The sequence below is a fragment of the Propithecus coquereli genome, unplaced genomic scaffold, assembly GCF_000956105.1.
Source record: "Propithecus coquereli isolate 6110/MARCELLA unplaced genomic scaffold, Pcoq_1.0 Scaffold175, whole genome shotgun sequence".
Taxonomy (NCBI): domain Eukaryota; kingdom Metazoa; phylum Chordata; class Mammalia; order Primates; family Indriidae; genus Propithecus; species Propithecus coquereli.
In genome coordinates, this window is record NW_012142190.1 from 1919236 (window position 1) to 1931908 (window position 12673).

At 44.6% G+C, this 12673-nt stretch overlaps 1 protein-coding gene across 1 annotated transcript in view; it reads right to left on the minus strand.

The window, feature by feature from the left end:
* Nucleotides 1–5441: 5441 nt before the first annotated feature.
* The window catches only part of HMGB1 (high mobility group box 1), a 34197-nt gene continuing 26965 nt past the window's right edge, over nt 5442–12673 (minus strand). Inside the window, exon 8 of the mRNA XM_012642119.1 lies at nt 5442–5831. Within this exon, the coding sequence (XP_012497573.1) occupies nt 5442–5831 (390 nt within the window). The remainder of the gene's footprint in view (nt 5832–12673) is intronic.

A 12673-nucleotide genomic window follows, 5' to 3' on the forward strand; every position in this document is an offset into this window, starting at 1 on the left:
ATGCATAAATAATAGTAATATTCTTGATCAGAAGTTCTCAAACATTTTGGTCTCATGATCCCTTAACACTCTTAAAAATATTAAAAATAGTTGAGGGGAGGGGGGGCAAGGGCAACATACGTAACCTAAACATCTGTACCCCCATAATATGCTGAAATAAAAAAAATAAATAAATAAAAAATAATTGAGAACCCCGAAGAGTTGTTACATAAAGGATATATTTATCAATACTTACTATATCAGAAGTTGAAACAAAAATTATTTAATTCATTTAAAATAATAACAAACCCATAATATAGCAACATAATTAATATTTTATGAAAATATCGTTTCCAAAACAAAAATATTAGTGAGAAGAGTGGCACTGTTTTATAATTTTAAATGTCTTAAACGTCCGGCTTAATAGAAAGATGGCTAGGTTCTCATGTCTGTTTCTGTATTCGATCTGCGGTGATGCACATGACATGTACCCCCTGGAAAACTCCCCTGTACACTCATGAGAGAATGAGCGTGAAAGATGCAAACAATGTCTTGGTATTATTATAAAAATAGTTTTGATTTGTGGACCCCCTGGAAGGGTTTTGAGGACCACAGGAGGTAAACATTGTGTAAATAATAATTATTCAATTTTATATATATATATATATATATATGTATGTATTTGCCTTGAATGTCAGAAAGTTCAGAGCTAAATTTAGCAATCAGTTCAGGCCAGGCATTAAAGTCTCATGCAGCTCTGCTCAACTGCAACCCATTTTTTACTTGTCTTTTACTTCTTTTTTGGTGTTAATAGCCCTTGGTGACACTTGTCCCATGTTTTTATTAAATGTTGCTTCAAATTCTTTTTGGAAGCAGGTTTGGTGTCTAAAATATAGTTAAGTGTGCATATATGCTTATACATATATCTCAACACATGCAAGTCTAAAATTACACTTTTATTTCATTTTCGCTATCTACCTAACACATCTCAACAGGATGAAAACATATATGCTAGTCACGTAAAAGATTAAGACACTCCTCAGATTATCTGAATGGACCATCCCATTCAGAGGATAGGGGTTACATTGCAAGAAAACTGCTGTAGAAAAAGATACAGCTCCGTGACAGATTCTTTATCACCCAGGAAGTCAGGCAAATAATGGAAATCTCTCCAGTGTCTGGATTGTTTCTCAAGACTCCTACTTGGGCATTGCCACTTTTTCTATATCGATAACTAATTTGACGCTTATAAATGTTTGCCCACTGCACTTTATTCTTCTTTCTTGAAGAAATGCCCTTTGGTCATCCATGAGGATGAGCATCCCCAGCTAAGCCTGTCTCAGGGTACCCTATCCTGGACACACTTGATGGGGTCAGCCTGTGCACCTGACTCACGCTGGGCCAATCACATTTTCTCTCTTGGAAATTTGCTATTGGACTGAGGACGGCCAGTCTCCTTTGGCAAATGTCTTCAGTAGAAGAGATGTAAACTTGGTAGTTGTTAAGGGATCGTCTTCCACCCAGATACCCCAAGGAGAAAAAGAAAGGAAAGCTGATTGCACAGAGAGACATGATGACGCAGAACAGAAAGCTGGAGAAGGTGGACTGCCTGGGTTCCTAGCAGCTTCCCAGGCTACCTCGAGGCCATCTGCACTTGGATTTCATGAGCTAGCACTTTATGCTTATATTTTCCTTAATGCTTAAGCCAGCTCAACTTAATTACTTACAACCAAAAGGTCTTTACTAAGACAAAGACAAAGCCAAAACCATCTGTGAGGTTTTCCTTACAACCAGGTCCTTTACAGGATCCTGGACAGCAATGTAGGTCCTAAATACACATTATTGACTCTCTGAAGGCTTCCACCAGGCAAAAACATCTTTCCATCCAAGGCCAACCAGATTAGGAAATGGCATTTCTTCCAGCTTTCCATCCCCAGAGGGCAAATGCACAGATGACTGCAGTTAGCAATTGACTCTGTGGGTTAGTATTTACTGAGGGCACACACCCAGGGACTTGAATGACAGAAATCCCCAGGTGCCAGGGAGGAGACTGGCAATTATGCTTCCAATCACCTGCCTGTCCTCCAGCCCTCTTAATCAGCACTCCCACAGTGGTGACCCCCAATGGCTGGCGGGGTGACCCACTTTTAAAAATGCCAATTTTTAGCAGCTGGAAACAACAAATGTCATGGGAGGTGAAGATGCCGGGAGGACTGATTTCTCCTTCCCTGTTTTCAAAAGATGCAGGGTGGAATGGCCACAGCCACGGAAAGTTGGCACAACTCCTGCCGTGGAGCAGCTGTGTGATGGTAGTTTCCTCAGTACCCCTCCCCGAGCCTCAGTTTTTATAGCTGCAAAATGAGGAGGTAGAATGAGATGGTCTTTAATATCCCTTTCATCTTCAACTTTCTACAATCTTTGTGAGCTGGAAAGATTTACACAGAACTTCATCTTGATTTTATTACTTGTAGTTCATCTTCTCGTGACAGAGCCAGCGGCAGCTTCTGCATGTGAAAGTGAGTGGCGCGCTCTCTCTCTCCGATGATTTAAGAAGTGTTGAAAACCCAAAGTACCTCCCTCACTGTTCTGCCACAGCCAGGCCCAAAGCTTCCCTGACCCAGAGCCAGACCTGGGATCCAAGCTTTGTTTGTAGTTTCGGTCAAAAGGCAAACACCTACATTGCCCATTGCTTCTCCAGAGCTTATTAGCCTGGACTTACCTCTGGATTCTCTAGGAATGATACTGAGCATGGGATCCGGCAGAGGCACATTCGCCAGGACAGGTCTAGGGCACAGGGCATGGTGGCACAGACAGGCCTGGGCAGTAAGTAGTGGATGCAGGGTAGCCCATGGGTAGCAAAGAGCTCCAAGGTGGGGAACCATTGGAGGGTCATCAGCTCCAGGCACTGCACTAAGCTTTGCTTCATTTTCAGGGTGCCCAGCAAGAAGAGAGTCTCTGGCCACTCTCGAGGACCCCTCCCCAATACAAGGGAAGCCGGACATCAGGCCCCAGTAGGAGGAGGAATTCCTCTGAGGCAGCCTTGGCCCCAGCTTCTACTATCCAGGCAGTCATGACAAAAAGACTAGGGATAGTTGACCACGCTGGAGAAAACGGCCCAATTGTGTTGTGGAGCAGCTGCCTGGAACTACTGAAGCCTCTTCCCTGTAGCCCCAGAGGCCTCTTCTGGTGTAGGAGTTGGCCAGTGGAGCCAGCTTCCTTCCTCACATAGTCCTCAGCCTAAATAGCCACAGGCCTACGAACCCACCCACCCATTCCCCAAAACAAGCCTTGGGTGTCTAGATTGCATAGCAAGCCTCCCTTTGGTGGCTCCAGTTCTTAATCTAAAATAATGGAGAAGGGAGAACCAGAGGAGATCTTCCTAGGCTCCTATGGGGGGGGGGGGGTTATTTATCAATATGGCAGCTGTAGTAGCTTTAGAAATAAATGAACCGTCAGATAGCACCCTAAGGTATTATCTCACCACATGGCTTCTTGAACACCAATTCCCTCTGCACCCTGTTGGAATATGTGTGGACATTAGATTTGAGAACCAGGCTTCGCACTGACTTTTTTAGTGCACTGGGCTTGTCAAATCTTTATCTCATTTTGCGGGGAGGATTAGGGTGTATTCTGGTGACTTATGAGTGTGTAGATGTTAAGCAGTAGTAAAAACAGCAACGGAAGCAAAAAACATCCAAAAAGGGATCTTGAAACCTTTTGAAAAGAAACTCCCAGAGGGGCCTAACAGTACCAGGTGTGTTTTCTGTTTGCTGGGGAGAGTCAGGAAAGTGACACACATTCATGGGACCGAGAATGTCCCATTCACCGTTACCTCCTGGCACTATATCCTTCAGGCCTTGTAAGTATCACAGGGACCAGGAATCTCAGTTTAATTTGCCTTGCTGATCTCCGCCCCTCCCCCCCAACTATTATACATTTCCGTTGTAGAAGAATGGGAGTTTGGGGGATTTTTAAAATCCTGCTGGACAGTCCTTGTAACTTTGCACAGAGACAGCAGCCTAGGGCGCAATTTCTCTAATGAGCCGCGGGGAGACTTGGACTAACCAGAGACAATAGCTCCGAAAGTACCCATTCTAGAGAGGATCTTGGAATTACAAAACTCCTGCTAATGAAAGGCCTCAGTAACATCCTGAGGGGGAAGATGTGCTGATTATGTCAGTTGTGAAATACAGGTCTGGGAGAACTCTGAGCACAAGCTTACCCAGTGCAAATCTGCCTGCCTGTCCTCCAAACAGGATGCAGTTCACTCTGTGCTAAAGCTGAACCATTTTGTATTCTGCCTCCCAAATACTAAGTCATATCATAGCATGAATTTTGGGGTCCCAGCTTTTAGTCCTCAGCCAAAAGAGTTGTGTGATCGTGGTCAAGTCATTTAGCCTAGCCATGCCTCAGTCTCCTCATGTGTAAAATGGGAATAAAGCAGACTCATTTGTCATGAGGATTAAATGCAACAAAGCTGGCAGAGTTCTTACTAGGACGGTGCCTGACATGTTGGCTGCTATTTACTGTGCGACTAACTGTATGCCCCAGCCCGCCCCTGGGAAAGCAGGCGTTATGCTCTCTCAACAGGGCCATAATCACCTCCCCTCTACATGTGCCCTGGGTCTATCAAATGAAGATCAGGAAAGTGGCCATTATTTCTGGCAGCATAAGTACCACCCATTTTGCTTACCTGGGCCTCTGTTGTCCTGGCCACCTCACCGTTATTAAGGCTTTACACCCACCCACCCCTACGCAGGAATCCAAATATGAACCTGCTCCAAAGAAACCTTCCATCCACCTGCCCACCAGCACGAACCTGCTCTCCTGTTCTGCGGCCTCCCTCCCTCTCAGTCCCTTTTTGCTCTCATTTTCCTGTCTAAAATTAAACGTATTGCTGCCCCTTTTATCTGTGCCTGCTAAATCTCAGGAGCAGAATCACGGTTAAACTGACAGAGGAGCTCAGACAGGCGCGGGGCCCGAGGCAGGCGCCGCAGGCCCTTATGTAAGTCGGGCTTTCTGGGCAGCCGGACGGCAGCCGTGGGCGGCGTAGCCCCGGCCCGAGGCCCGCCCCGCGGGGCGGGGAACGCGGAGCGCCCGCGGCGCTGCCCGCAAACTTTTCTCGTCCGAATTCTTGACCGAGAGCCTTGGGAGCACATTCTGCCCAAATCTGTATATGCCGGAACCAGGGAGCCGCCCGCAGCCCTCGCGGGTGGGGAAGATGGGGGGAGGGGGAGGGAGGCGGAGGGGAGGGGAGGAGGAGGAACGAAGAGGTGGGAGGGGAGAGCAGGAGGGGAGGTGGGAGGGGAGAGAAGGAGGGGCGGGAAGGAGGTGGGAGACAGCAGTGGGGGGGGAGGGGCGGGGGTAGGAAGCCCAGCGCGGAGGGGAGGGGAGGGGACGGGAGGGGAGGGCGTGCGGCCGCTGGGGAAGGTCCGGCGCGCTAAGCAAGTTCTCTAGTTTCTCTAAAGCCGGGGATGGGTAGGCGAGTGCGAAGCGCCCTGCGACAGGGAAGGCGTCTTCGGGTTTCGCGAGCGCTGCGGAGCTTTCCTGAAACTGCTAAATAAATAACTAACTACAGACGGCTGCCCCGCCCAGCCCCCAGCCGCCGCGGTGCGGTGGCGGCTCTGAGCCCGCCAGGCCGGCCCGGCCTGCGGCGGTGGCGGCGGCGGTGACAGCGGCGGCGGGGGCCGGGCCGGCGCGCTCGAGAAGCTCCGCGCCCGGGGCCGCTTCCCTGAGACCAGCGGCCGCGCAGCTCCGGCAACTCGCCTCATCTGGCTTCCGGGAGAGGGGAGGTTTTTCTTCTCAAAATTCCACCAGAGTCCTCTGATGCTCTTTGATTTTACTGTGGAAAACTACAATTAAAAAAACAGCCGTGAAAATAAATGAGATTAGAACCTGCTGGCTTCACTTCCTGGAGGCATTTTGTTGTGTCTTGAAAGTAGGAATCTTGGCGGGTCATCCTTGTAAGTGCCTTTTAATCCATTCACACTGGTGCTCGTGCGTCTATACCGTGTTTAACGTCGGGAAACTGGTGGCGGTGCGGTGATTTGCTCTGATGAGGATTTCTGCTGCGGTCGGTTGGCGTTGCCTCACTTGATGGCATGTAATACATGCACACACGTTGCAAAAATAAAGGTACAGAAGGAGGTATCCTTCTAACCCTGCCATGAAACAGATAAGAAAATACTCCCTAAAGCCACGCCAATACTGAAAGAGTGGAGTATCATTTAGATTGTGGAAATGTTAAAAAAACAAGACCTCATTGGTTAATCCATAGCCATTCTGCATAAAGTAACATGATAAAATCATTAAATAATAGCAATGATGAAACCCAATTACTTGTTTAAACTTACTGATTTAGAGTGTTTATCATCATATCATATGTGGGAAATCACACGACACCCAGTCTTTGTGTGTGAGAGAAAGACACACATGGATAATTGCTCTGAAGCAGAGCAGCTTTATCGCTGTGGTAGGGGAATTTCCACCTCGGAAAAGCTCTAAACACAATTACTGTAAAGCAGACGCGGTACCGTGCTTATTACTAAAACTAAAAGTTCTTTCCCAGAGTTTGCTCTATTTTCTTTAGAATAAGCTGAAAGGCCAGGGAATCATAAATTTAAAATTGACCAGCGCCCATTGAAGATCCCTCCAAAACCCAAATAAGGCATGCTTACAAAGGTAAGTTAATAGAAAGACACAAAATTTACCAAAATCTGCCCTTCAGGGCACATGTGATACACCTGTATGAAATCAAAAGATGATGTGATGCATGTTTGATGAAACCAGAAGTAGTGATAGGGATATACTTTATGTAAGCAGGATGCACAGACTCTAAGGAATCGGTTTTCACTAGTTACTTTACGAAGCTTAATGCCCTGGAATTTGTATATTCCAGATTGGTCGGAGGTTGCATGCTGGAGCTCTATGGGCCTGAACTTGTCTTCCAGACCTGTTTGTTTGGCTTGCAGGGTGTATTTTAAACTTTTTGATTTAGTTACGGATATTTTAAAATCATGATGTTTCATGTGGAAAGCTGGACTTTTGGCTTCTCTTTGAAATATGAGAAGACCTGGCCACCGTGGGTGGGACTGTTGGCTGGAGCCAGCAGTTGTTAGGTGTGAGGGTGACAGTCTCACCATCTCTCTCCTGCTGTCCTCCCCACCCACCCCTTCCTTCACCGTGTTAAGGCACTTGTCTGCCCCACACGTGAGTTTTCTAGTGCTCAGTCTCACTATAAGGATTATTAAAGTCATAAATGACTTAGACACGCTAGGGTACGTATTATATGTTAAAACCTCAAATCTTGATTTCTAGAAATTCATTTGGGCAGATTCAACCAATCAGAAACTGACCCTGTACAATTCCTGAAGACTAGCTCTGCACAGTGGCTCAGTTCGCTCTTTCTGTGATTCCCTAAGGTGTAGTGAGATGTGGGAGTGTGTGGTCTCAGGAATTAAACTCAGGAATTTGGATCTCCACTAGTTACTTGTTATGCAATGTTAGGCAATTTATTTACTGTCCCTGAACTTGTTCCTCAAACACAGATAGTTATTAAATCCTACTCCCTCCTTAGATTATTATAAATATTAAATTATGACACGTAAAAGCCTAATCTAGCCCACAGTAACCACCCAAAATAGTTGTTTCCCTTGAAACTTTGATATGTAGGAAACTTACTGGGATACTTGCTTAAAATGCCAGTTTTTTGGGTCCCTCACTCAGGATTTTGATTCAGGAAGTCCCAATGGACTCCCACAAATGGGGCCCAGAGGTCGACATTTTAACATTTGATTCTGAGGCAGGAATTCTCAGACCACACTGTGACAGTGCCCATCCTGGACTGGCCACAGTCATTCAAGCAGATGAGACGGAGAACAAGGAAGGAAGCCAGGGCCGATTCCTAGGCTGGTCCTGGCCAGCATGCTGATCCAGCAGCTTGATCGGACACTGTGCCTGGATCCCAACTGCCTACTCATCAGTTCCCAGACACTTAACTGCGCGCCTACTGGAAATGCACTGAAGAATGCACTGAAGTAGGCACCCAGCACCCAAAGGTAAGTGAAGTGGTTGATGTCCTCAGGGAGCTCAGGAGCATTGGGCTCCAGTCCCTGCTTTTCCTACCATCCATCATTCAGTACCATCCATTGCTAATGCTGTCTTCTTCCCAAAGACTCCTTGATTCCATCACCGTGACTCCTCCCTTCCTAGCCCCGGGCATTCTCCTGCCATGTTAGAGGCTTGGATAACAGTTACTTACTTCGGCATTACTTGTGGACACTTAGCATAGTACTGTTTAGGTGCTTGTTACATATTTGTGGAATTGTATTTCCTTGGACAAGTCTGTCTTCTGAAATTTAGCTTCTGTTCATTCAGTCATCAGATATTTATGGAGCACCTTCTAGAAACCAGACACTATTCCAGAAGCTGAGGATATGGTAGTGGACAAAATTAAAATCTCTGCCCACACAGAACTTTTAGTTGGGGAAGGCAGGCCATATTGACAAACTATTTTGAATTCTTGTCTGTTCGTTGTTATCTGTACCATGACCTCTGCTGTGGTCTTGTTTGCTCTCTGACTCCTGTGCTGTTTTCCTGCCAGATGGACTTCTTTCTTAACCCTGGTCTCTCCAGCCCCTACTCAGGTGGTGATTTTGTCTGTAAAAGAGTTCTTCCGTAAGCCCGAGGACTCTTCATTTATCCTACTGCATTTTGATTCAAAGCATCTGTGTTTCTTCTAGGCTTGCACCAAGATCAGCCACTCATTTTCAAAACCAGAACCTTCCATAAGGGCTAACTTTTTTTTTTTTTTGAGACAGAGTCTCGCTCTGTTGCCCTGGCTAGAGTTCAGTGGCATCATCACAGCTGACTGCAATCTCAAACTCCTGGGCTCAAGTGATTGATTCTTCTGCCTCAGCCTCCTGAGTAGCTGGGACTACAGGTGTGTGCCACCACGCCCGGCTAATTTTTCTACTTTTTGTAGAGACGTGGTCTTGCTCTTGCTCAGGCTGATCTCAAACTCCTGGCTTCAAGTGATCCTCCAACCTCGGCCTCCCGGAGTGCTAGGATTACAGGCATAGGAGTAGAGGCTAACTTCTAAAAATGCAACTTGTATTATATATTTTCTTCTTACAAAATATTGTGGAGAAAGCTTGTTGGAACCAAGAAGCTATCCTGTTCCATTTTTTGTTGTTCTGATATTGGCTTTCATTTTAAGCTATTATGCAAAATGTAAAAATAACTGACTACTTTGTATTCATATTCCATAACTTATTTTAAGTAGTACCATTAATAATTTATCAGTAAAAGACAATCTTACCTTTATGTGCTTTTTTAGGTTTTGCTGCATTCCTTTTGAGCTCTTTGTATTTTTCTAGCTCTAATTCTTATCCTAGAGAAATATAAATCCAATTTTATAATAAAAATTACAGGGAGTTTCAGTATATCAAATATTCTACAAAGTGAATTATATTTGAAAATTCAAGTAAAGAAGTATAATTTTAATTTCTACTCCAACGTGGCAACTTTTTGTGAAAATGCCCCAAAATGTTTTATTTTTATCCTTTTGCATAGGTATATTTGTATATATGTGACCTCTATCCATTATCATCTTTGGCTCTCAGTTGCATACATTTTGTCATTTCCCATGTCTGAATTACTTCCTGTTGAGAACATGAACTGGATTAATGGAAATTCTTCAGGAAAAAAATTCAAACACCAGGGATCTCACTTTGTGCTGTGAAATGCAAAATGAGCGATTTGATTTGGACATAAATCAGTCTTCAATCAAGCAACAGGTGAATAGGTAGATAGGCTAACAATATGTTGGATCATGGATGGTTACTCTAACCAGTGGGCAAGTTGCTGTGCTGAGCACAAGTTCAAACTGCCACATCAGGACTTAATTTGAATCTGTATATATGCAGCCATTGAAAGTGGCCATAAATAGATGGAACTATCCATCTGACCAGTTGCAGTTTTAAAACCATAAAATCTGGCTACTCTAATAGGATAAAAATTTAGATATCTGAGCTGGGCATGATGGCTCACGCCTGTAATCCCAGCACTCTGAGAGGCCTAGGTGGGCGGATAGCTTTAGGTCAGAGAGTTCAAGACCAGTCTGAGCAAGAGTGAGACCCATCTCTACAAAAAACAGAAAAATTAGTCAGTCATGGTGGTGCACACCTATAGTCCCCAGCTACTCAGGAGGCTGAGGCAGGAGGATCGCTTGGGCCAAGGAGTTGGCGGTTGCAGTGAGCTATGATGAGGCCACTGCACTCCAGCCTCGGAGACAGAGCAAGACTGTCTCACAAAAAAAAAAAAAAAACAAAAACCTAAGAATTCAGACATCAGGATATTGACAAACAGTCCTACCAGAACTCAAGGTTTACTTAGAGAACCTGAAAGAAAAGAAATTACAAGCTCCATTCCTATTCCTTGCTATTCCTTTTTTTTTTTTTTTTTGGTGGATGGAGAGGAGAGGAGGGGTAAGGATGACAAATTTGAACCTGAGCCTATAAAAAGCCACAGTAGTTGGTCGAATAGAACTTGTGGGAATTCATTTTTGTTTTAACTGATGTTTCCCATTGAACTGACATTTAGAGATTGAAATACCTGGAATGCACACCACAACTGAGGTGTTTTCCTGATAGGTTGAAAGGGTAGACGACAGGTTGAGGTGCCTTGGAGGGGCTCAGGTGGCATTGGTAAAGGGAATGAAACAAATGCAAATTTCACAGACAAAAAAAGTAGCTTTGCCAACTCTAGTTTTTGCTGGGCTGCTCTAAAATGCTGCCTCTTTTATCATGTTTAGGCTCTAATCCTTCCCGATGGTTCCATATTCTCCATCCCCTCCTCCATGCCTCTCCAGTAAGATCTTTGACAACCTGGCAGGGACTGCTGCAGGTCCCTGCTTTAGTAACTGGTGTTAAGATTTCTCTCCTGGAGTACATACACATGTAGGTTTGTTCACTCTCCTGATTATATGAAATTATTTTAGAAATTGAGCTGCTACAGGTTGTGTTTGAACACATTTTTTTCAACAAGAACTTTAATTAAGGGAACAAAAAGCCCAAACTCATACCTTTTAGTAACTGAAGCCAGTGTCTATAATTTTTCATCTCTCAAATCTTTAGAAACTGTCACCAGCTTTTTTTTTTTTTTTACCTTCAACTAGTAAAGAAAGTTTGCCTTCTTCTTAAGGTCTCTTTTTAGTTCTAGTAGGAGCAGCACTTGTGATTATCATCAGTTAGAGGAAGCCCTCATATCTCAGCAACAAGAAATCACCATGTTGCCAAGAGTTCTAGGGATTTGCTTCTCTAACCCTTGTCATAGCCAATCTTCTGGGAAGACATGTTTTCATTTCATTACCATATTAGGTGCCTAAAAGTTTAACAGTCAATTTATGATTACTAAACTTTTGACTATCTTAGAATTTTTTTTTTTGAGACAGAGTCTCACTCTCTTGCCTGGGCTAGAGTGCAGTGGTGTCATCATAGCTCACAGCAACCTCAAACTCCTGGGCTCAAGCAATCCTCCTACCTCTGCCTCCCAAGTAGCTGGGACTACAGGTACGTGCCACCATGCCCGGCTAAGACGAGCTTAGAAATTAATTTGCTCTATAAAGTGGCTAGAGAAACCTACACATGACACCACACACTCATACATAAGATATAAATGACACATGCTGAATAGGGAAAGTGAGTCCCTCCTCCCGTTAGTCTGAGGAATGTGATTAAGTAGTTTTGTTTTTGTTTTGGAGAGTGAGGGCTACTGGTGAGGGTAGATTTCTGAACTACCCGGAGAACATAATCAGGAATCTGCCATCAGGCTCAGAGAGGAGTCATCCAGCCGGCTGGAGAGGGAAAGAGGAAAAGATCAGGATAATTAAGGGCACTAGGATTGCTTCACATGCAAAGGGGCGAAGAGAATTTTTATGTCCCAACAGGAGTAGAAAAACTTGAGCAGATTCCAGCTAACTTTGAAGATTATTGTTTTGATTCAAAGAAAATACCAGTTTCAACCACAGCTGAACATAGAAAGGGGAAACTTTTAATCTAGAAGCAATGATTGCCATGAGTTGATTAATAACATACACTGGCCTAAAGGTGGGATTTGAAACTGCTGGAGTGTGGAAGATGGTCATTAAATTGCCTGTTGTATTCCCTTCATTCTCTATCTAACAGTTGTCTACAATACAAGCATCTGTGTAAAGACTGACAAAGTGGCTACCCAGATATTTGGAAAGTCAGCTTCCTCCCAAACATAAGAACAATTTCAAATGTCCGGTGGCCTTGATATTGGTCTTGGCCCCTCTGGGGTGGGGTGCAGTGGTCATGAGGACGGACCCTCTCCATGAGATCAACTTTGAAAGCTGGAGACACCTCCCAAATAGACTTTTCTAGCTTAATAATAAACAACTATAGATTTATCCTGAGGGGAATTTTCTGCAAGCTTTTATTTTCACTTTGTTGACTTGCAGTAGTTAGTGAAAACTAAGGGATTTTTCCCCTTAAATCTAGATATCAGCTATTGAGAAACACAGCAGCAGAGACGTCCAAAATGAATAAATATCTCCCTGCTGCCTGAATAGTCAACCTTCCGACTGATTAAGAAACCGTCCTGGCAGGTATTCTAAGTCCCCGTGTGATTCCAGACATGTTGCTTGACCTCTCCCCAGGCTTAAGTGAAGTTA